At 50.4% G+C, this 17795-nt stretch overlaps 1 protein-coding gene across 1 annotated transcript in view; it reads right to left on the bottom strand.

The window, feature by feature from the left end:
- Window positions 1-11221: 11221 nt before the first annotated feature.
- Window positions 11222-17795, bottom strand: part of TTC21A (tetratricopeptide repeat domain 21A) — a 51132-nt gene continuing 44558 nt past the window's right edge. The window contains exons 25-29 of the mRNA XM_048511208.1: window positions 17267-17462; window positions 16545-16769; window positions 15567-15687; window positions 12263-12330; window positions 11222-11356 (exon numbers count right to left, since the gene is read on the bottom strand). Of these exons, the coding sequence (XP_048367165.1) occupies window positions 11279-11356; window positions 12263-12330; window positions 15567-15687; window positions 16545-16769; window positions 17267-17462 (688 nt within the window). The 3' untranslated portion in view covers window positions 11222-11278. The remainder of the gene's footprint in view (window positions 11357-12262; window positions 12331-15566; window positions 15688-16544; window positions 16770-17266; window positions 17463-17795) is intronic.

Here is a 17795-nt window from a genome sequence, read left to right as displayed (position 1 = left end):
ACAATTCCCCCCTGCTAACTTATTCCTTTTATTTTGCGTTGGTGCCAATCTTCCCCCCCCCACACCCCCCAAGGGTGCACTGATTTGTAAATATATACCCCTCTGTATCATGTGTAAAATGTTGCCTGTCTAAACAGTTTTTTAAAGGAAAAAAAACTGGCTATTTATTGACACAGCCTGTAATTATCGTATTGATTGAAACTTCGATTTCAACAGCTTTATTTTAGCTTCTCTTTGTATATATTGTGCTTACGTTGCTTAAAGGTACACGTTTAAAAATGCTTTTATTTTTACCTTTTTCCATTTTTCCATTTGTAGTAAAAACAAACAAAAAAAGAGAAATGTCTACAAGCTGCTGTCTCGCATTTCATCCAAGCAATATGAAGAAAATTTCGTTACACTTTCAATAAAACAACTTTGTTTGGAATACGTCCCTGGGTTTGTTCCTTCTCAGAATGGGTGGGGCCGGACGGGGTGCTGGTAAGACCCTCACTGATGCCAATGCAAAGGTTTTCCCCTCGTCCCAAGACTTAGTAAGGGTTGCTATGGAGAACCGTCAGGTGAGCAAAATATCCTTTTGCTTATTCACAGTTTGCCACAAACTTGGTACGTGCCTTCCAGCAGCTGCGAGCGGCGTGAATCTTGGCTGGGGAGGAAAGGTTCATTCTTGGGCCACTGGGCAGACTGCCCTTGAAAAATTCAGACATCCGAGGGAACACCAGGCTGAGCACATCGTTGGCTGTCCCTTTCCGTTTCCAAGTTCAGCCTGGCTATCATAAGAACATAAGAACAAGCCAGCTGGATCAGACCAGAGGCCATCTAGTCCAGCTCTCTGCTACTCGCAGTGGCCCACCAGGTGCCTTTGGAGGGAGCTCACATGCAGGATGCGAAAGCAATGGCCTTCTGCTGCTGCTGCTCCCAAGCACCTGGTCTGCTAAGGCATTTGCAATCAGATCAAGGAGGATCAAGATTGGTAGCCATCGATCGACTTCTCCTCCATAAATCTGTCCAAGCCCCTTTTAAAGCTATCCAGGTTAGTGGCCATCACCACCTCCTGTGGTAGCATATTCCAAACACCAAGCACACGTTGTGTGAAGAAGTGTTTCCTTTTCTTAGTCCTAATTCTTCCCCCCAGCATTTTCAATGGATGCCCCCTGGTTCTAGTATTGTGAGAAAGAAAGAGAGAAAAATTTCTCTCTGTCGATATTTTCTACCCCATGCATAATTTTATAGACTTCAATCATATCCCCCTATCAAAGGCAGAGCCCCTTCGGGACACAGGGAAGAGCCTGGCTGGATCGACTCAGTGGTCTGTGTGGTCCAGCATCCTGACTCCCAAAGCAGTCCACCAGTTTGTCCTGCAGGGCCAGCAACCAAGGCGTAGAGAAAAGAGAAGAATAGTTTGGATTTATATCCCACCTTTCTCTCCTGTAAAGAGACTCAGAGGGGCTTTCAAGCTCCTTTCCCTTCCTCTCCCCACAACAGACCCCTTGTGAGGCAGGTGGGGCTGAGAGAGTTCGGAGAGAACTGCGACTAGCCCAAGATCACCCAGCAGGAATGTAGGAGTGCGGAGACACATCTGGTTTCAGCGTCCGCTGCTCAAATGTAGGAATGGGGAATCAAACCCTGGGTTTTCCAGATTAGAATCCACCTGCTCTTAACCACTACACTACGCTAGCATTGAGACCCGGGTCTTGTTCTGGTGTTATCTCCTCGCAGTGTTCCTAGGTAGACTGCTCCTGGATATGGAGGCTCCCTTGAGAAAGACCTCTCCCCAACTTGATCTAATCCCTTTTAAAACCTTTGTGGCCGCCGCTACAACCCGTGGTAGTGAATGTGTAGGGTGAAGAAGTCCTTTGGTCTGTCCCGAATCTCCCAGCTAGCAACGTCGTTGGCTGACTCGGCATTTGAGTAATTAGAAAAGTTTCACCCTCCGTTTCCTCAGCGCCAAGTCAGAATTTCACCTCCCTCTGTGGTAATTTAAAAAAACCAAAACTGTAAAGTCACAAAGTCCTGTATCAGGAAGGCGCTTCAAACCCTCCATCGCTTGGGCTGCTCTTTATCATACCACTGTGGCCAGACACAAAAACTTCTTGTTTGGGCTTTAACTATCACAGCTTCTGGCAAGCCATGAAGGCTTTCCTTTGTGTAAGGGGGAGGACACGATTCGTCTTCACTGTCTTCCAAGCACACGCGGAACATCCAGAAAGCAGCAACCCTGACCTTCCTACTCTAACCAAGGCTGTGTGGACTTCAGGCTTTGTGTTAACAAAACTGAGACGCGACAACCTTTGCGCGACATGAAAAATGGCTGAGCCTGTATCCACGCGCGTTGCCTGCTTTTGCTGAGCGTTGCAGTTTCAAGTAGATTTCCCTGCAGTCAGGAAAGGTCACGATGAATTATCCCTCCACGGTCGTCTCTGCTTGATTTTGCTTCGTCTGGTCAGCAGAGCTAGAGTCACTCCTGAATTATCAAAGTTCTTACTTGGCTAAAGCAGTTAGGGAATTCTGAGGAGAAGGAAGGAAGGAAGGAAGGAAGGAAGGAAGGAAGGAAGGAAGGAAGGAAGGAAGGAAGGAAGGAAGGAAGGAAGGAAGGAGAGGAAGAGTTGGATTTATATCCCCTTTCCTGCCTTCCTGCCTTCCTGCCTTCCTTCCAGCAGTGGCGTAGGAGGTTACGAGCTCGTATGTCTAATCTGGAGGAACCGGGTTTGATTCCCAGCTCTGCCGCCTGAGCTGTGGAGGCTTATCTGGGGAATTCAGATTAGCCTGTTCACTCCCACACACGCCAGCTGGGTGACCTTGGGCTAGTCACAACTTCTCGGAGCTCTCTCAGCCTCACCCACCTCACAGGGGGTTTGTTGTAAGGGGGGAAGGGAAAGGAGATTGTAAGCCCCTTTGAGTCTCCTACAGGAGAGAAAGGGGGGATATAAATCCATACTCTTCTTCTTCCTGTAAGGAAACTCAAAGGGGCTTACAATCTCCTTTCCCTCCCCTATCCCCACAACAAACACCCTGTGAGGTAGGTGGGGCTGAGAGAGCGCCGAAGAACTGCAACTAGCCCCAGGTCACCCAACTGGCATGTGTTGGAGTGCACAAGCTAATCTAGTTCACCAGATAAGCCTCTGCAGCTCAAGTGGCAGAGCCAGGAACCAAACCCTGTTCTCCAGATTAGAGCGCACCTGCTCTTAAGCACTACACCACGCTGGCTCCAGAAACTAGGGTGTTTTTTGTCACTCCTGGTTAAATCCCACTGAAACAACACAGAGTTTCAAGAAGCCGATCTGGAAGTAAAATTTGGCTCTAGATAGCCCACTGACAGCAATGTCGATTCTGTGAACTTAGGCTGATCACGAGAGGGACGCAGGAAGGGAAAGGGACATGGGGGTAACAGGCGTGAAACTGCCCCATGCAGTGACAAAACTTTAAAGGATTTGGAATTTGGGCATGGCGTGGAGGGCGCAGCCGCAGCGACAAAATGACGGCTGCAGGAGGCGAAGGCGACTTTGTGCTGATCCTTGTGCTGTGGTGGCAGCTGTTGCCAAATCGACATTAAAAAAAAACCTGCACAGCCAATCAGAATCCTTGCTGGGTGAAAGACCTACCTGGCCCCACCCACTTCCTCAAAGCACTCGGGGTCCGGAAAAGGTGTTTGGGGGCTCTATGTTGGGGCCCCTCTTCATGAGCTTTGAGACGCATTTCACATGCCTGTGGTGGAAACAGACTACAGGCTCCCCTGGACTTTTTATTTGCATGAAACTAGGCATGTTTAGGCCCTCAGGGGCCTGGCTACTCTGTGGTTCCAATCCAATCCAAAAACCTTTATTAGGCATAAACCATAAGTCCCATACATTCCAAATACAAAAACAGGATCATTGTTACATATTATATAGAACATGGATTAAAAATGTAGCAACTGCTTCAGAAATTTCTACATGAGGGCTGTTCAATAGCTTAGACGTTTTTAGTTTGACTGAGAGAAACATAAATCCTAGAGGTAGTAAAGCTCCCAGATCGGTTCTAATATCATTATACCTCGAACAGTAAAGCAGGATATGAGGGATGGAGTCCATAGCGTTGGGACAGTACCGACAGCAACACTCACTTTGTGGGATGTTAAGGAAACGACCTTGAAGAAGAAGAAGAAGAGTTTGGATTTATATTCCCCCTTTCTCTCCTGCAGGAGACTCAAAGGGGCTGACAATCTCCTTGCCCTTCCCCCCTCACAACAAACCCCCTGTGAGGTGGGTGAGGCTGAGAGAGCTCCGAGAAGCTGTGACTAGCCCAAGGTCACCCAGCTGGCGTGTGTGGGAGTGCCCAGGCTAATCTGAATTCCCCAGATGAGCCTCCACAGCTCAGGCGGCAGAGCTGGGAATCAAACCCGGTTCCTCCAGATGAGATACATGAGCTCTTAACCTCCTACGCCACTGCTGCTCCTTGAAGATAGACAGAGGGGAATAAGTTGCACCTTGCTCTTGTCATGACCCATCTGCACTTATAATTAACAAGCTGTTCTAAGTATACAGCAGGGCTAGATTTCGGGGGTGTGATCCCAAAGTATAGAGGGGTTCTGTGGTTCTTTTACGGGTTTGTTTTGGCCAGGCAGTGAAGGGATCGAATCCTGTTAGGTTCCTCCGTGGCCTGCTCCGACTGGGAGGACAGCCCTTCTTGAAATCCAGCCAGCAGCTGAAACTGTTTCTGGGTGGCCAAGTCTCTACGAACCAGCATTACTGTAAACATACAAAGCTCTCTCTCTCTCTCTCTCCCCCCCCCCCCGCCCCTTTCCTTCCTTTTAAAAGCACAAAGCACCCTGGCGCCCACGGCAATTCACCAAAAGCAGCGTTCTGGGCTCTGTAGATTGATCGTGCGCAGTTAGCAGTGAGAGGCTGGTGGAAGACGGTGTGAACGAAAGTTCACGCCTGCCACTTGCCAAAAAGAAAAGATCGTCCCAGTAGGGTGGCCGGCTCTGGGCTGGGAAATTCCTGAGCATTCGTGGATGGAAGTCCGGGAAGGCCGAATTTGGAGGACAGAGGGAGTTCATCAGGAATGCAATGCTGGGAAGCCCAACTTTTAAAGCAGCCGCTTTCTCCAGGGGGGTCTGATTTCTGTTGTCCGGAAATCAGTTGTGATTTGGGGGGTCGGGGGCAAGTCCAGAGATTGGCAACCCTTCCCAGTAATACAACTTGTATCTTCGAGCGGGGAGGGGGGGAAATAATTGGGATCTTCCACAAAAGGTAGAAAAGGCTCAATCTGTCCAGATTGATTCGAGGGAAGGACCTTGTTATTAATATTCTACAGCAGCCATTCTCAACCAGGGTTTCCTGTGAGCATGTCCCAGGGGTACCGCGGCGACACTACCGCCCCCCTCCTTTTTGTGGTGTCTCCCACCGGCACCAGCGAGGACATGGGGCTGGCCCATGGGGCAGGGCCTGCCACAAGGTCAGCAGCCCCCCCCCCCCCCCGCCCCGTGCTTCCCTTCACCCTGGGAGGGGAAGGTGGGGAGTGGCAAGCAGGGGAACTGGGAGGGGAAGGTGGAGGGTGACGGCAGGGGTACCGGGAGATATGAAGAGTGAAGTCAAGGGTACCCTGACCTCGAAAAGGTTGGGAAACACTGTTCTACAGCTACGTTAGAGCTCCTGAAAAGAAAGACGCAGCCCGGCAGAACGGAGCTGCAAGTCTATTCCTCTTTCCGGGGCTGTCTAGCCTAGCCTGGCTTGAAATGGTCTCTCCAGATGAACTCGCATGTTCAAAGAAGGCCGTGCCACGCTTCTTGTGCGTGTGTCGTGAATAGCAGCTGCACGCACGTTGCGGTTCCTCCTGCTCCTTTCAATCTAAAATCCACACGAGAAAGCCCGCCACTCAGTGCACAGAATACATTATGCAAACTAGCTTTTCTTTTTTTTAAAAAAAATTGTTTTTATTTTTGCTTCACGTGCCTGGTTTGTTCTCATCGCAAGGGGGACGGCAGCTTTTGGCCTCCTCGAGCCCAGATCCCGACATCTGGGTGGCATTTCATAGATGTCATGGTTAAACGAAGCTGGCGTTGTGCGAGATAGATGCGCATTCCTGGCCGGGGCTCTGGGGATTTGCCTCGAGGCTCATTCAAGTGTGGGAAAGGCACAGCCAGCAGGCTTTTGTGACATGTGGTTTTGTTGGCACCCTGCTGGAGATCTGGCCGGAGTGATCACATGAGGGCCCGCTCTTGACTGCTGGTTGTCAAAGTGTTCTGTTTGGAAACTGGTCCAGGCACTTGGGGTTATGCGGAGATAGGGTTGCCAACACGAGAAGGCCTTGAGTCAAGGTGCTATGGAACATTCATGCAGACGGGCTTTTCCAGTGGTGGGATCCAAAAATTGTAGTAACAGGTTCTCATGGTGGTGGGATTCAAACTGTGGCGTAGTGGGGCACGATGGGGGCGTGGTCAGGCACGATGGGGGCGGGGCATTCCTGGGCGGGGCTGTGGCAAGGACGCAGCTGCTGCATCGGTCCTTGGGCAGGAAACAAATGCACGCACGCCGGTGCACCTCCTGCTAGACTGCTTCAAGTTCTGCGCGCTACTGCTGAGAGGAGGGGCATAACTGAGGCCAAAATCACGGGGCAAAATCACCAATTAGTAACCCCCTCTCGGCACACACAAATAATTAGTAACCTGCTCTCGGGAACCTGTGAGAACCTGCTGGATCCCACCTCTGGGCTTTTCCCATAAAAGAGGAGTTTGGATTTATACCCCACTTTTCTTTCCCGTAGGAGACTCCAGGTGGCTTACAAGCTCCTTTCCCTTCCTCTCCCCACAACAGGCACCTTGTGAGGTATGTGGGGCTGAGAGAGTTCAGAGAGAACTGTGACTAGCCGAAGTTCACCCGGCAGGAATGTAGGAGTGCGGAAACACATCTAGTTCACCAGATAAGCCTCTGCCACTCAGGTGGAGGAGTGGGGAATCAAACCCGGTTCTCCAGATTAGAATCCACCTGCTCTTAACCACTACGCCATGCTGAAGTAGTGGCTGTGCTGACCTTTGGGCTACAGCTAGATGGCTAGCTCCTAGATTTTGTGTAGATACTTAGTGCGCCTTTAAGAATGGGTGCTAGTTAGTGGTACCATTTCCCCGAAAATAAGACATCCCCTGAGAATAAGACGTAGTGGAGGTTTTGCTGAAGTGCTAAATATAAAGCATCCCCCGAAAGTTAGACGTAGCAAAGTTTTTGTTTGGAAGCATGCCCGCTGAACAGAACACCAGAGCATGCAGCTGTGGAGCGGAAAAATAAGACATCCCCTGAAAATAAGACATAGCGCATCCTGGGGAGCAAAAATTAATATAAGACACTGGGAATCTCTCCTTATGCTCACAGAGGTGGAAGCCTTCAGACTAGTTAAGAATAGGCTCTTGGATCTTGATTTTCATAATTTGACTCGTGCTGCCAAGACAACCTGTTCTCCGACTACATTATTAATCCCATGCGAGCGAGGAATTATGGCAGCATATCTTCGTCTGCTGATTAATCCCACCCAGAAGAGAGCCTTGGCTACTGCAAGATGTAATGTGCTGCCATCAGCTCTGCTGGAGGGAAGGTTTAAGAATATGGAACGTTCTAAAAGAGTTTGTTCATGTGATAGGACTACGGTTGAAACACTTGACCATTCTTTGTTTCTATGCCAATAAGATACAATAAGATACGCATGAAATACATGCATTCCATTTTCTTGCAATGTTCTCAGTGGCATGAGTGTTATAAGATACCCAATCTTCCGAACAGCTCTGATTTTGTGAAACTGTTGCAAATTGTCACAACTGTTTTGTGAAACTTTTGTGAAGCTGTTGCAAATTTTATACTGGAAATTAGTAATTTTAACTGTATTTCTTAACCTTGTTTTGTTTTAAAATTTTGTCCTGTTTTATATGCCAATATAAAATATAAGACACTGTCTTATTTTTGGGGAAACACAGTATGTTGCAGCAATATCTCATGTGGTGCTGCTTCCCTCCCGCCCCAGGGCTTAGCCTCATTCCCAACCCTTCTTGCATGCCAGTATTACGGCATAGTTGTTGTATTGCAATGAATTAGCAGAGAAAGGAAAAGCTACAGCACTAGTGTGAAGCTAAAAAAAAAACCCCAAGGAAAAAAGAAAGATAACAAAAATAAAAGAAAAAATCGCCACATCCGTCATGAGAGACACACAGAGTCACTGGCAAGGAAGGGAGAAGTGTTTTTTAAAAATGGAGGAAAATGTGTAGGAAACTCCATGTCGAAGTTCCGTGTGGAAGTTCCCAGCACCGTGATAGCGGCACAGGCAATCCACACTGCGCGGAAGCAGCCCAAGGGCACAGAAATGCTGCCACAGGAGGTGGTGATGGCCACTAACCTGGATAGCTTTAAAAGGGGCTTGGACAGATTTATGGAGGAGAAGTCGATCTCTGGCTTCCAATCTTGATCCTCCTTGATCTGAGATTGCAAATGCCTTAGCAGATCAGGTGCTCGGGAGCAGAAGCAGCAGGCCATTGCTTTCATATCCTGCATGTGAGCTCCCAAAGGCATCTGGTGGGCCACTGCGAGTAGCAGAGTGCTGGACTAGATTAGTGTGACCAGACATCCCGCTTTTGGCAGGACAGTCCCGCTTTTAACCAATTTGTCCCGTGTCCCACAGGGTTTTTTAAATGTCCTGATTTTTGGAAGGCTGCCGCACTGCCTTCTGGGGCGCTCCCCTTTTCCTACCCTGTCACAGGGCGGGAAACAGGGGAGCGCTCCAGAAAGAGCGAGTGATGCGTGCTCCGGCGTCGCCAAGCATGCGCAGGTGGCGTCCGCCCCACTTAAAAAAGGTGAAAATCTGGTCACCTTAGACTAGATGGACTCTGGTCTGATTCAGCAGGCTTTTTCTCTTTTTATGTTATTAAAGATCTTCTTTTGGGGGAAGGCTAGGGGTTAAAAAGTGCCAGTGAAGTGAGAATCACCAGCGGCCTCTGGTGCGCCAGAGTCCAGGGAATCACTCAACAATGGCTTATGATAGAAACCAAGTGCTAAAGGGCAGATTTGATTTCCAGGCCCGGTTCCCCTTGGCTCAAAAAGCCTCCTAAGTCATGAGAATGGCACTTGGGAGTGGATGTGGTATGAAAGAGATCTCCCATGAATCCTGCCTCTTGCTGTGACGGCTGCCCAGTCCAACTTTTCTTGTTACTCAAGGCAAGCTCTGGATTCCCAGGCAGAGGCAAATACTAAACTTGTACTAACGTCCTGCTGAAAAAGCCTGTGGTGCAGAGTGATAAGTTGAAGGACTGCAGTCAAAGATCTGCTCACGACCTGAGTTCGATCTCAAGGGAAGTCAGTTTCAGGCAGCCGGCTCAGGGTTGACTCAACCTTCCATCTTCCAGAGGTCAGTAAAATCAGTACCCAGCTTGCTGGGGGTGAAGTGTAGACGATTGGGGAAGGCCATGGCAAACCACTCCGAAAACACAGTTTGCCTAGTAAATGTCATAATGTGATATCAACCCATAGGTCAGTAATGACCCTGAGCTTACATAGGGAACTATCTTCACTTTTCATGTCTTGCTAAATGGTGTGGGTGGGGGAGGCATAGGTAAGGTGACCAGATTGTCACCTTTTAAAACCGGGACGGGGTGGGGGTGGGCGTGCTGCTGGACGCCGCCGCGCACAGGCTGCTAGATGAGGCTGTAGTAGACGGCCAGGACGATGGCAGCCGGCGAGCTGGAGAGGACGTAGGCCAGAACGATGGCCAGGCGCACCCACTTCTTGTTGGTCTTGGCCGCCATGTGCGCCTTCTTGTCCCCGGTGTAGGTGGCCGGCTTGCCCCGCTCCCTGCCTGCCGCTGCCTCCTTCTCAGGGGTGCGGCCCTTGGCCCGGTGCTCCGCCGCTCGCTCCGTCTTGCTGTGACTCCCGGCGGGGAAGACGCGCCGCCGATCACATCACCACCAGCAGCACTAGCACCTGCCCCCGACAAGCTGCGAGAGGCACCCGCCCGGTCCCGCAGGAGCAGCAGTGGCGGAGGAAGCCGAGGGAAGGGAGCCCGAGAGCTGCGGCTGGCCTGCCTGGAAGAGCCTCCTCCTTCTCCTCCTCCTCTCCGGCTACCCGCGTCCTGGCCTCCTCTTTGGCAGACCTCGCTGGCAGAAGAGGCGGCTCCATGACGCCCCGCGCCCGGCAGGGAGGAGGAGAGAAGCGCTGGGCAGGGTAGGGCGGGAGGCGGGAGGCTGCCGCACTGCCTTCTGGGGTGCTACCCTGTTTCCCACCCTGTGACAGGGTGGGAACCGGGAGCACCCCAGAAGGCAAAATCGGGACAGGTACAAAACCCCGCGGGACGCAGGACAGATTAGTGTAAGGCGGGACTGTCCCGCCCAAAGCGGGACGTCTGGTCACCTTAGGTATGGGGAGGAAGGGATCTCAGCCTAAACCAAAATCTCCATTGGGTGTGAAGTACCTATAAGCATAGATTGGACCAGAGGCGTATTGGGGGGAAATGGTGCCTGGTGGTAACACCTGTTCTGGGCGCCCTGCCTCCCTCGCCTGGCCCCTGCTCAATGGAGGTGGGGGAGCTGGCCCGGCAGCTTCTGCCGGGGGCGGGGCTGGGTGGCCCAGAAGCTCCTGCCGTCCCTAGCTTCCCTGCTGACAGGGTGGCCGGGGAGGAAAGCAGCTGGCCTGTGATTGCCCAGCACAGAGAGAACCGCTGGGTGCCGGCTGAGTCCTTGCGCCCAGCGCCTCCCCATGAGACCAAACGGCATGCACCCGGGGACATGGGGTACCCGTGTCCCCACTACCAGGACTACACTGGATTGGATTCACAGCCTTTTCAAGGTGAAGCACCAGCACAGAATCACAGCTGCTTTTAACACCACCAACTAGGGCAGTGGTGGCGAACCTATGGCACGGGTGCCAAAGGTGGCACTCAGAGCCCTCTCTGTGGGCACGCGCAAACAGAGTCCCCCCACCCCCACACATCTAGGCTGGCCTGGGCCGCTGGGCTCAATTATTAGCATTAATCCTAAAACCTAGTTTTGGGGGAAGCAGTGTAGGTAACCCTGTTAAGCACTGTTAAACCTGACTGGTTTTTTCTAAACGAAAACCTCAGTATTCAGGTTAAATTGCCGCGTTGGCACTTTGCGATAAATACGTGGGTTTGGGGTTGCAATTTGGGCACTCAGTCTCAAAAAGGTTCGCTATTGCTGAACTAGGGAGTTTCACAAATGCATAGGTTTGGTTTTATTTAAAAACATGCTTATGTTCAAATGCCGCTGACAGATTTTTAGGCTGTGCGGGAGAAGATGCAATCACAAGTTCTAAGGTCTGAGAGCCGTCTGGGCCTTTTCCAAAATTTCTTCTCGAATTTTTGGATAGTCTGGGCATAACTTCAGCACCTGTTGCAAAGAAGACATTCACGATTAGGCATAAAGCAGCCACAATCTACAGCAATTGCTTACTAATTGAGTTACAGGAGTGCTGGAAAGTGCTGTCGAGTTGCAGCTGATAGTAACACCACGGGATTTTCAAGGCCAGAGATGTTCACACGCAGGTTGCCATTGGCTGCCTCTGGACAGCAACCACTTCCTCTGTGGTCTCCCATCCAAGTTCTAGCCAAGACTGATCCCGCTTAGCTTTGGATCTGATGAGATCAGGTTAGTCTGGGCTGTCCAGGTCAAGGCAAAAGCAGCCATTTTGTTGCTGCACCCACCACGCCACGTCAGAATTCCAAATGTGCCCACGGGCTCGAAAGGGTTAGGGACTGATCTAGATCCTCTAGATCAGTGATGGCGAACCTATGGCATGGGTGCCAGAGGTGGGACTTTGAGCCCTCTCTGTGGGCACGCACACACAGAGTTTGTCATGTGGGGGACAGAAAATCACCCCCCCCACACACACACATCTAGGCTGGTCTGGGCCACTGAGCATGATAAGCGCGCACCGAGGTGAGTAGGGAGGACTCGGCTGGCGGGCCTGGTGCCTGTGCTCCCGGTGGCTTCTGCCCAAGGGGTGTGTGTGTGGGCAGAGGAGGCAGAGATGCTAAAGAGGCACAGAGCGGTGTACATAGGACTTGCTGGAGGCTAGAGCAGGCTGGCCCCTGTTCAAGCGGGTGGAGCGGAGGAAGAGGGAGCCAACCGTTTTTTTCTAAACAAAAACCTCAGCATTCAGGTTAAATTGCCGTGTTGGCACTTTGCGATAAATAAGTGGGTTTTGAGTGGCAATTTGGGCACTCGGTCTCGAAAAGGTTCACCATCACTGCTGTAGAGCATCACAGTGAGTGAACTGTGGTCTGGAGAACTTACAACATGGCAGACGTCTATCGCTTCCACGTATCTCTTATCTTTTAGATAATTGAAGGCAAGTTTAAATCCTAGGGGAGGGAGAAAAAAAGGAGGGAAGGTTAGGGTTCTGTTGAGTATACTATGTAAAGCTAAATTATTGCTTGCTCCTGTGTGGATAATGAAGAAGAAGAAGAGGAGTTTGGATTTATACCCCACCTTTCTCCCCAATAAGGAGACTCAAGGTGGCTCCTTTCCCTTCCTCTCTCCACAACAGACACCTTGAAGAGTTTAGATTTATATCCCCCCTTTCTCTCCTGCAGGAGACTCAAAGGGGCTGACAATCTCCTTGCCCTTCCCCCCTCACAACAAACACCCTGTGAGGTAGGTGGGGATGAGAGAGCTCCGAGAAGCTGTGACTAGCCCAAGGTCACCCAGCTGGCGTGTGTGGGAGCGCATAGGCTAATCTGAATTCCCCAGATAAGCCTCCACAGCTCAGGTGGCAGAGCTGGGAATCAAACCCGGTTCCTCCAGATTAGATACACGAGCTCTTAACCTCCTACGCCACTGCTGCTCAATAAGGAGACTCAAGGTGGCTTACAAGCTCCTTTCCCTTCCTGTCTCCACAACAGACACCTTGTGAGGTAGGTGGGACTGAGAGAGTTCTCAGAGAACTGTGACTAGCCCAAGGTCACCCAGCAGGAATGTAGGAGTGCGGGAACACATCTGGTTCACCAGATTAGCCTCTGCCACTGAGGTGGAGGAGTGGGGAATCCAACCCGGCTCTCCAGATTAGAATCCACCTGCTCTTAACCACTACAGCTAGCCCAACTGAGCTACCCACAGACAAGGTGTCGAGATCCTGAAAACCTTGCTCTTGCCTTGTCTCCAGGGGAGGACGGGAGCTTGTGGCATCCAGGCTGTTACTGCTTGAAGTTTCAGTAGAACTATGCTATGTAGGAATGACTAGGTTTAATTGGAACAACTTTCCTAGGCCGGGGCGAACCGAGTGCAGCCTTGGAGAAGAGCAGGCTTAGTAGTGGGAGATAAAAGGGGGTGAACTGCGTAGCAACAGAGAGAAGGGAGTTGGTGCGATGTGGGAACTAAGCGGACAGTCGGGTATGAAAGCTTTCATTTCGGCAAAGTGTAACCTCTTTGAACTCCAATCAATAAACTGATTTCGTATCCACTGAGTCTATTTACTGGGAGGTCCACAAGAGATGATACGGGGGCACCCAGGCATGCAGAGAAATAGGCCTTTGTAAATCAACCGAAAGCAAAGATCTCCACCCTGTGGAGATATAAGGGGAAAGGTACTTCTGTCAGAACATGTGTTTAGATGAGCAAAATCTAAATGACAGCTGGAGCCTCCTTCCAGCAGGTGCCGTGTGCAGATTAGGACTAAGTGCACAGCTTGTACCGTGTGCAAAACCTGATAAGGTGAGGGCACCTGATTGGTACCACTTTTGTATATAGTTAGCACAGACAGCAGAGGGATGTGTGCCTGAAAACACCTGTGGTCTGAGGAAGCACTTTGTCAGTAGATAGCAATAAATAGAACTGCACTGGTGACTGTGTGTCCGTCAGTTCTTGTCTACATTGCGTCCTGCAAGGTGGTCTACTCCGAGTAAATCCGCTGCTTCAACAACTTCTCCTCAAGGAAAGGAGTTAGAGAGCTTTTTAAAAGAAAGAGGGGAATTCCGAACGCCTGACGGAGGCATTGTGGTAATGACCAAATCAATCATGGATTGAAATAAAGACTTCCCCCTGGTGGCAGAGAGAGGAATGCATGGGGACTTGGTCAGGAAAAATAGCACCAATGGGGCAAGACCAGGAAGATCTGGACTTTCTTATCCAATGGGAGGCTCCCTAGCGCTGTTGGATCTTTCCCAACACAGTGCAGCCAGATTTGTGAAAGGCTGCAGAAAAGACCGGATGTGGGCAAAAGTCCGCTGATTCTGAGCGGAAGGAGGGAAAGACCGGCTTTCCAAAAGCATCTAGGCTAGGGAAACCAATCTATGGCCCCTTCCGCACATGCAGAATAATGTACTTTCAATCCACTTTCAATGCACTTAGAAGCTGAATAGCAAAATCCACTTGCAAACAATTGTGAAAGTGGATTGAAAGTGGATTGAAAAGTGAATTTTGAAAGTGGATTGAAAGCAGCAGCAGCAGAAGGCCATTGCTTTCACATCCTGCACGTGAGCTCCCAAAGGCACCTGGTGGGCCACTGCGAGTAGCAGAGTGCTGGACTAGATGGACTCTGGTCTGATCCAGCAGGCTAGTTCTTATGTTCTTCTGAAAATGCATTATTCTGCATGTGCAGAAGGGGCCTTAGTGTAATGTACAGCTTGTGTGAGTCACTCAATTAAATCAGGCATTTCACAGCTAGCATCTCCAAACATCTTTTGACTGATTTGGCCCCATGGAAGGTTCCAAAATGGTCTGCAGCTTTAGGATCAGGAAACAGCCTAGTCGCTTTGAACTGGCCGCCGTGTATACAGGAAACAAGCTTGGCAGAAGCGGCTTGGTGTGCCCGAGTTCTCTAGACCCCAGGATTCTGCTTTGGCGTCGGTGCCTGAGCCAATCTGGCTGGCAGCTACCATTGCTTGACAGGTTTACTTTTTTATCTAGCGGATATTCATACCTTCATGAACTCACAGTTATGACTGCTTGCTCCAAAGGAAGCTTTGGAAACACAGAGCATCCAGCAAACAGGGCCACAATAGAGACCACATTACCTCATATGTCCCTACACGGCCTCTGTGCTCGGCAGAGGCCAATTTGCTGGTGGTTCCTGGCCCCTCAATGATATGGCTGGCCTCCACACGGGCCAGGACCTTTACGGCCCTGGCCCCGGCCTGGTGGAACACTCTTCCTCCAGCTGTCCGGGCCCTGCGGGACCTTGGTGAGTTCCGCAGGGCCTGCAAGACTGAGTTGTTCCCCCGGGCCTTTGGAGTGTCCAGTCGCTGAGGTGCGCCCCCAGCCCCCACTTCCTTGCTTTGCTCCTTGGCCCTTTTGCTCCCTATCTTTTATAATTTATTTCTGCATATTTACTGTTAATTTCAGGGAGGAGTCCGGCTGCTCCCTTCTTTTTGGGGTGGTTTTAAAGGAATTGGGTTACGGGACGCCATTACTACTATTGTTATTGTTTTTGACCGCGGTTTAAATGGTTTTAATGGATTTTAGTGTATATGGTCATTATTGTGACCCTTGTTTTATATTGTATATAGATTAGTGTTGTGCACCGCCCAGAGCCCCTTGGGGATTGGGCGATCTATAAATTTAAATAATAAATATAAATAAATAAATAAACCCCTCTACTTGCCAACAGCAGGATTTGATTGGTTGCTGTATTTCCAAGCGAACTCATAGTTGGCCGCCGCCTCTCTGTAGGCCTTTTCCTTTTCTGCGATAAATCCCAAGCATTCATATGCTTTAGAGCACGACTGCAGAGAAAGAAGACAATGCACACACACAGCCTCCTTTAAGCAACACTGAAATGCAGGGCTGGAAATGACCTGCAGGGTCTTCTATTCCAACCCCCTGCAGAAATTCACCATTATTACCCATCTTTCCCAGTGACCCTCACAGATCTTGGGGTAACCACTCCCTGCAGAAAGGGCCTGTGAGTTCCAGCAGGTTGGGGCCAAAGCCAAAAAAGTCCGGCCCTTGGAAGAGGACAGCAAAATACCCATGAGGACAGGAACTACCGTATTTCCCCGAAAATAAGACAGTGTCTTATATTAATTTTTGCTCCCAAAGATGCACTATGTCTTATTTTCAGGGGATGTCTTATTTTTCTGTGTTCTGTTCGTCGGGCATGCTTCCAAACAAAAACTTTGCTACGTCTTACTTTCGGGAGATGTCTTATATTTCACACTTCAGCAAAACTTCTACTATGTCTTATTTTCAGGGGATGTCTTATATTCGGGGAAACAGGGTACCAGAAGGTTGTTTCCCTTGGAGCATAACAGCCTTTGGGACAGAGGTGGGATTCAGCCGGTTTGCACCGGTAGCTAACTAGCTGGAATCCCACCAGGGCAGCCATGCCGCTGGCCCAGAGGAGCGTGGTCCGATTGCCGGCCCCCCGCAGTCGGTCCTCCGCAGCAGCCGCCACCTTTTCTTGCCTCCCTCCTGCTCAACATCGGAAAGGGGGGGGCGATGGGGGGACGGGGACCCGGTGGTTGGATTTTAGAATCCCACCACTGCTTTGGAGGTATAGTGGCAAAGGTGATCCCAGAGGCAGGAATCGACGCATCAAGAGGTTTTCCAGCCAAAGCAACTGCCACACGCATTCTCTCACCTTATTGTACCGTAAGCAGCGGTCTAACAGTTCCGTGGCGAGGTCGTATTTGCCATTTGTGCAATGGATGTCGGCCAACAAAATCCAACCCTTCTCCAGCTCTTCGGCATCCGTCAAAGACCAAGCAGCCTTGCTCAGCCGCTTCAGCTGGGTCTTGGCTTTGGCCGTCTGCTTGAGAATCAGGTTTGCTTGAGCCATGGCCAGTATCGCCGACACATTTTCCATCTAGAAAAAAACATGTCCAGAATAGGCAGGGTGTAAAGGGGGTGTGTGTGTCCTGAATTTGACTGCAATCAACTTTTTTGAGCACTGCAAAGGACATTTCCATATGATGGCGGCACTCCTGTGCCACCCCTAACGTTTCTATTGCTGTTTCATCCCCGACTGTAGCCCCTTTCAGTTTTGAAGAAGATGACGACGAAGAATTGGATTTATATCCCCCCTTTCTCTCCTGCAAGGAGACTCAAAGAGGCTTACAATCTCCTTGCCCTTCCCCCCTCACAACAGACACCTTGTGAGGTGGGTGGGGCGAGAGAGCTCCGAAGAATTATGACTAGCCCAAGGTCACCCAGCTGGCGTGTGTTGGCGCACACAAGCTAAGATGGTTTACCGGATAAGCCTCCACATTTCAAGTGGCAGAGCAGGGAATCAAACCCGGTCCTCCAGATTAGAATGCACCTGCTCTTAACCACTGCACCACGCTGGCTCTCTGAAGGTCTTACCTGCTTCTGTGCCAAAATTGTAAATGCATCTAAGGCCTTGTCTACATTATGCTTCTCTTTGGTAGCCATTAAACAGTAGTTGCGCAACATCTCCTCTTGTTTGTGACCCTCTTGGGAGTGGGCGTAAAACTCCTTGAGGAGCTTCTCTGCTGTGCGGATCCCGTGCTGCTCAGATTCCCTCTTTTCCTTTAGGATACTGTTGAGAAGAAAAGAGTTTTGATATTTTCCAGTCCAGTGTGGGGTCTGTGGGCTCCATGGCCAGACTGACCAGACGTCCCGCTTTAGGCAGAACAGTCCTGCCTTCAAACAATTTGTCCCGCGGCCCGTGGATTATTTAAATTGTCCCGATTTTTGGGAGGCTGCCGCACTGCCTTCTGGGGCGTAAGGCAGTGCGGCAGCCTCCCAGAAGGCCATGGCGCTTCCTGCAATGGCTGTGCGTACTGCATGTGCCAAGCAGTCCCGGTTCACCCAGTTCTAATAAGGTGACCATCTGGTCACCTTATCCATGGCGCCAACTGACACTTTTCCT

Source organism: Sphaerodactylus townsendi, linkage group LG11 (genome assembly GCF_021028975.2).
Source record: "Sphaerodactylus townsendi isolate TG3544 linkage group LG11, MPM_Stown_v2.3, whole genome shotgun sequence".
Classification (NCBI taxonomy): domain Eukaryota; kingdom Metazoa; phylum Chordata; class Lepidosauria; order Squamata; family Sphaerodactylidae; genus Sphaerodactylus; species Sphaerodactylus townsendi.
Note: the sequence above shows the minus strand (reverse complement) of the source record. Positions and strands in the feature narration are given on the sequence as shown.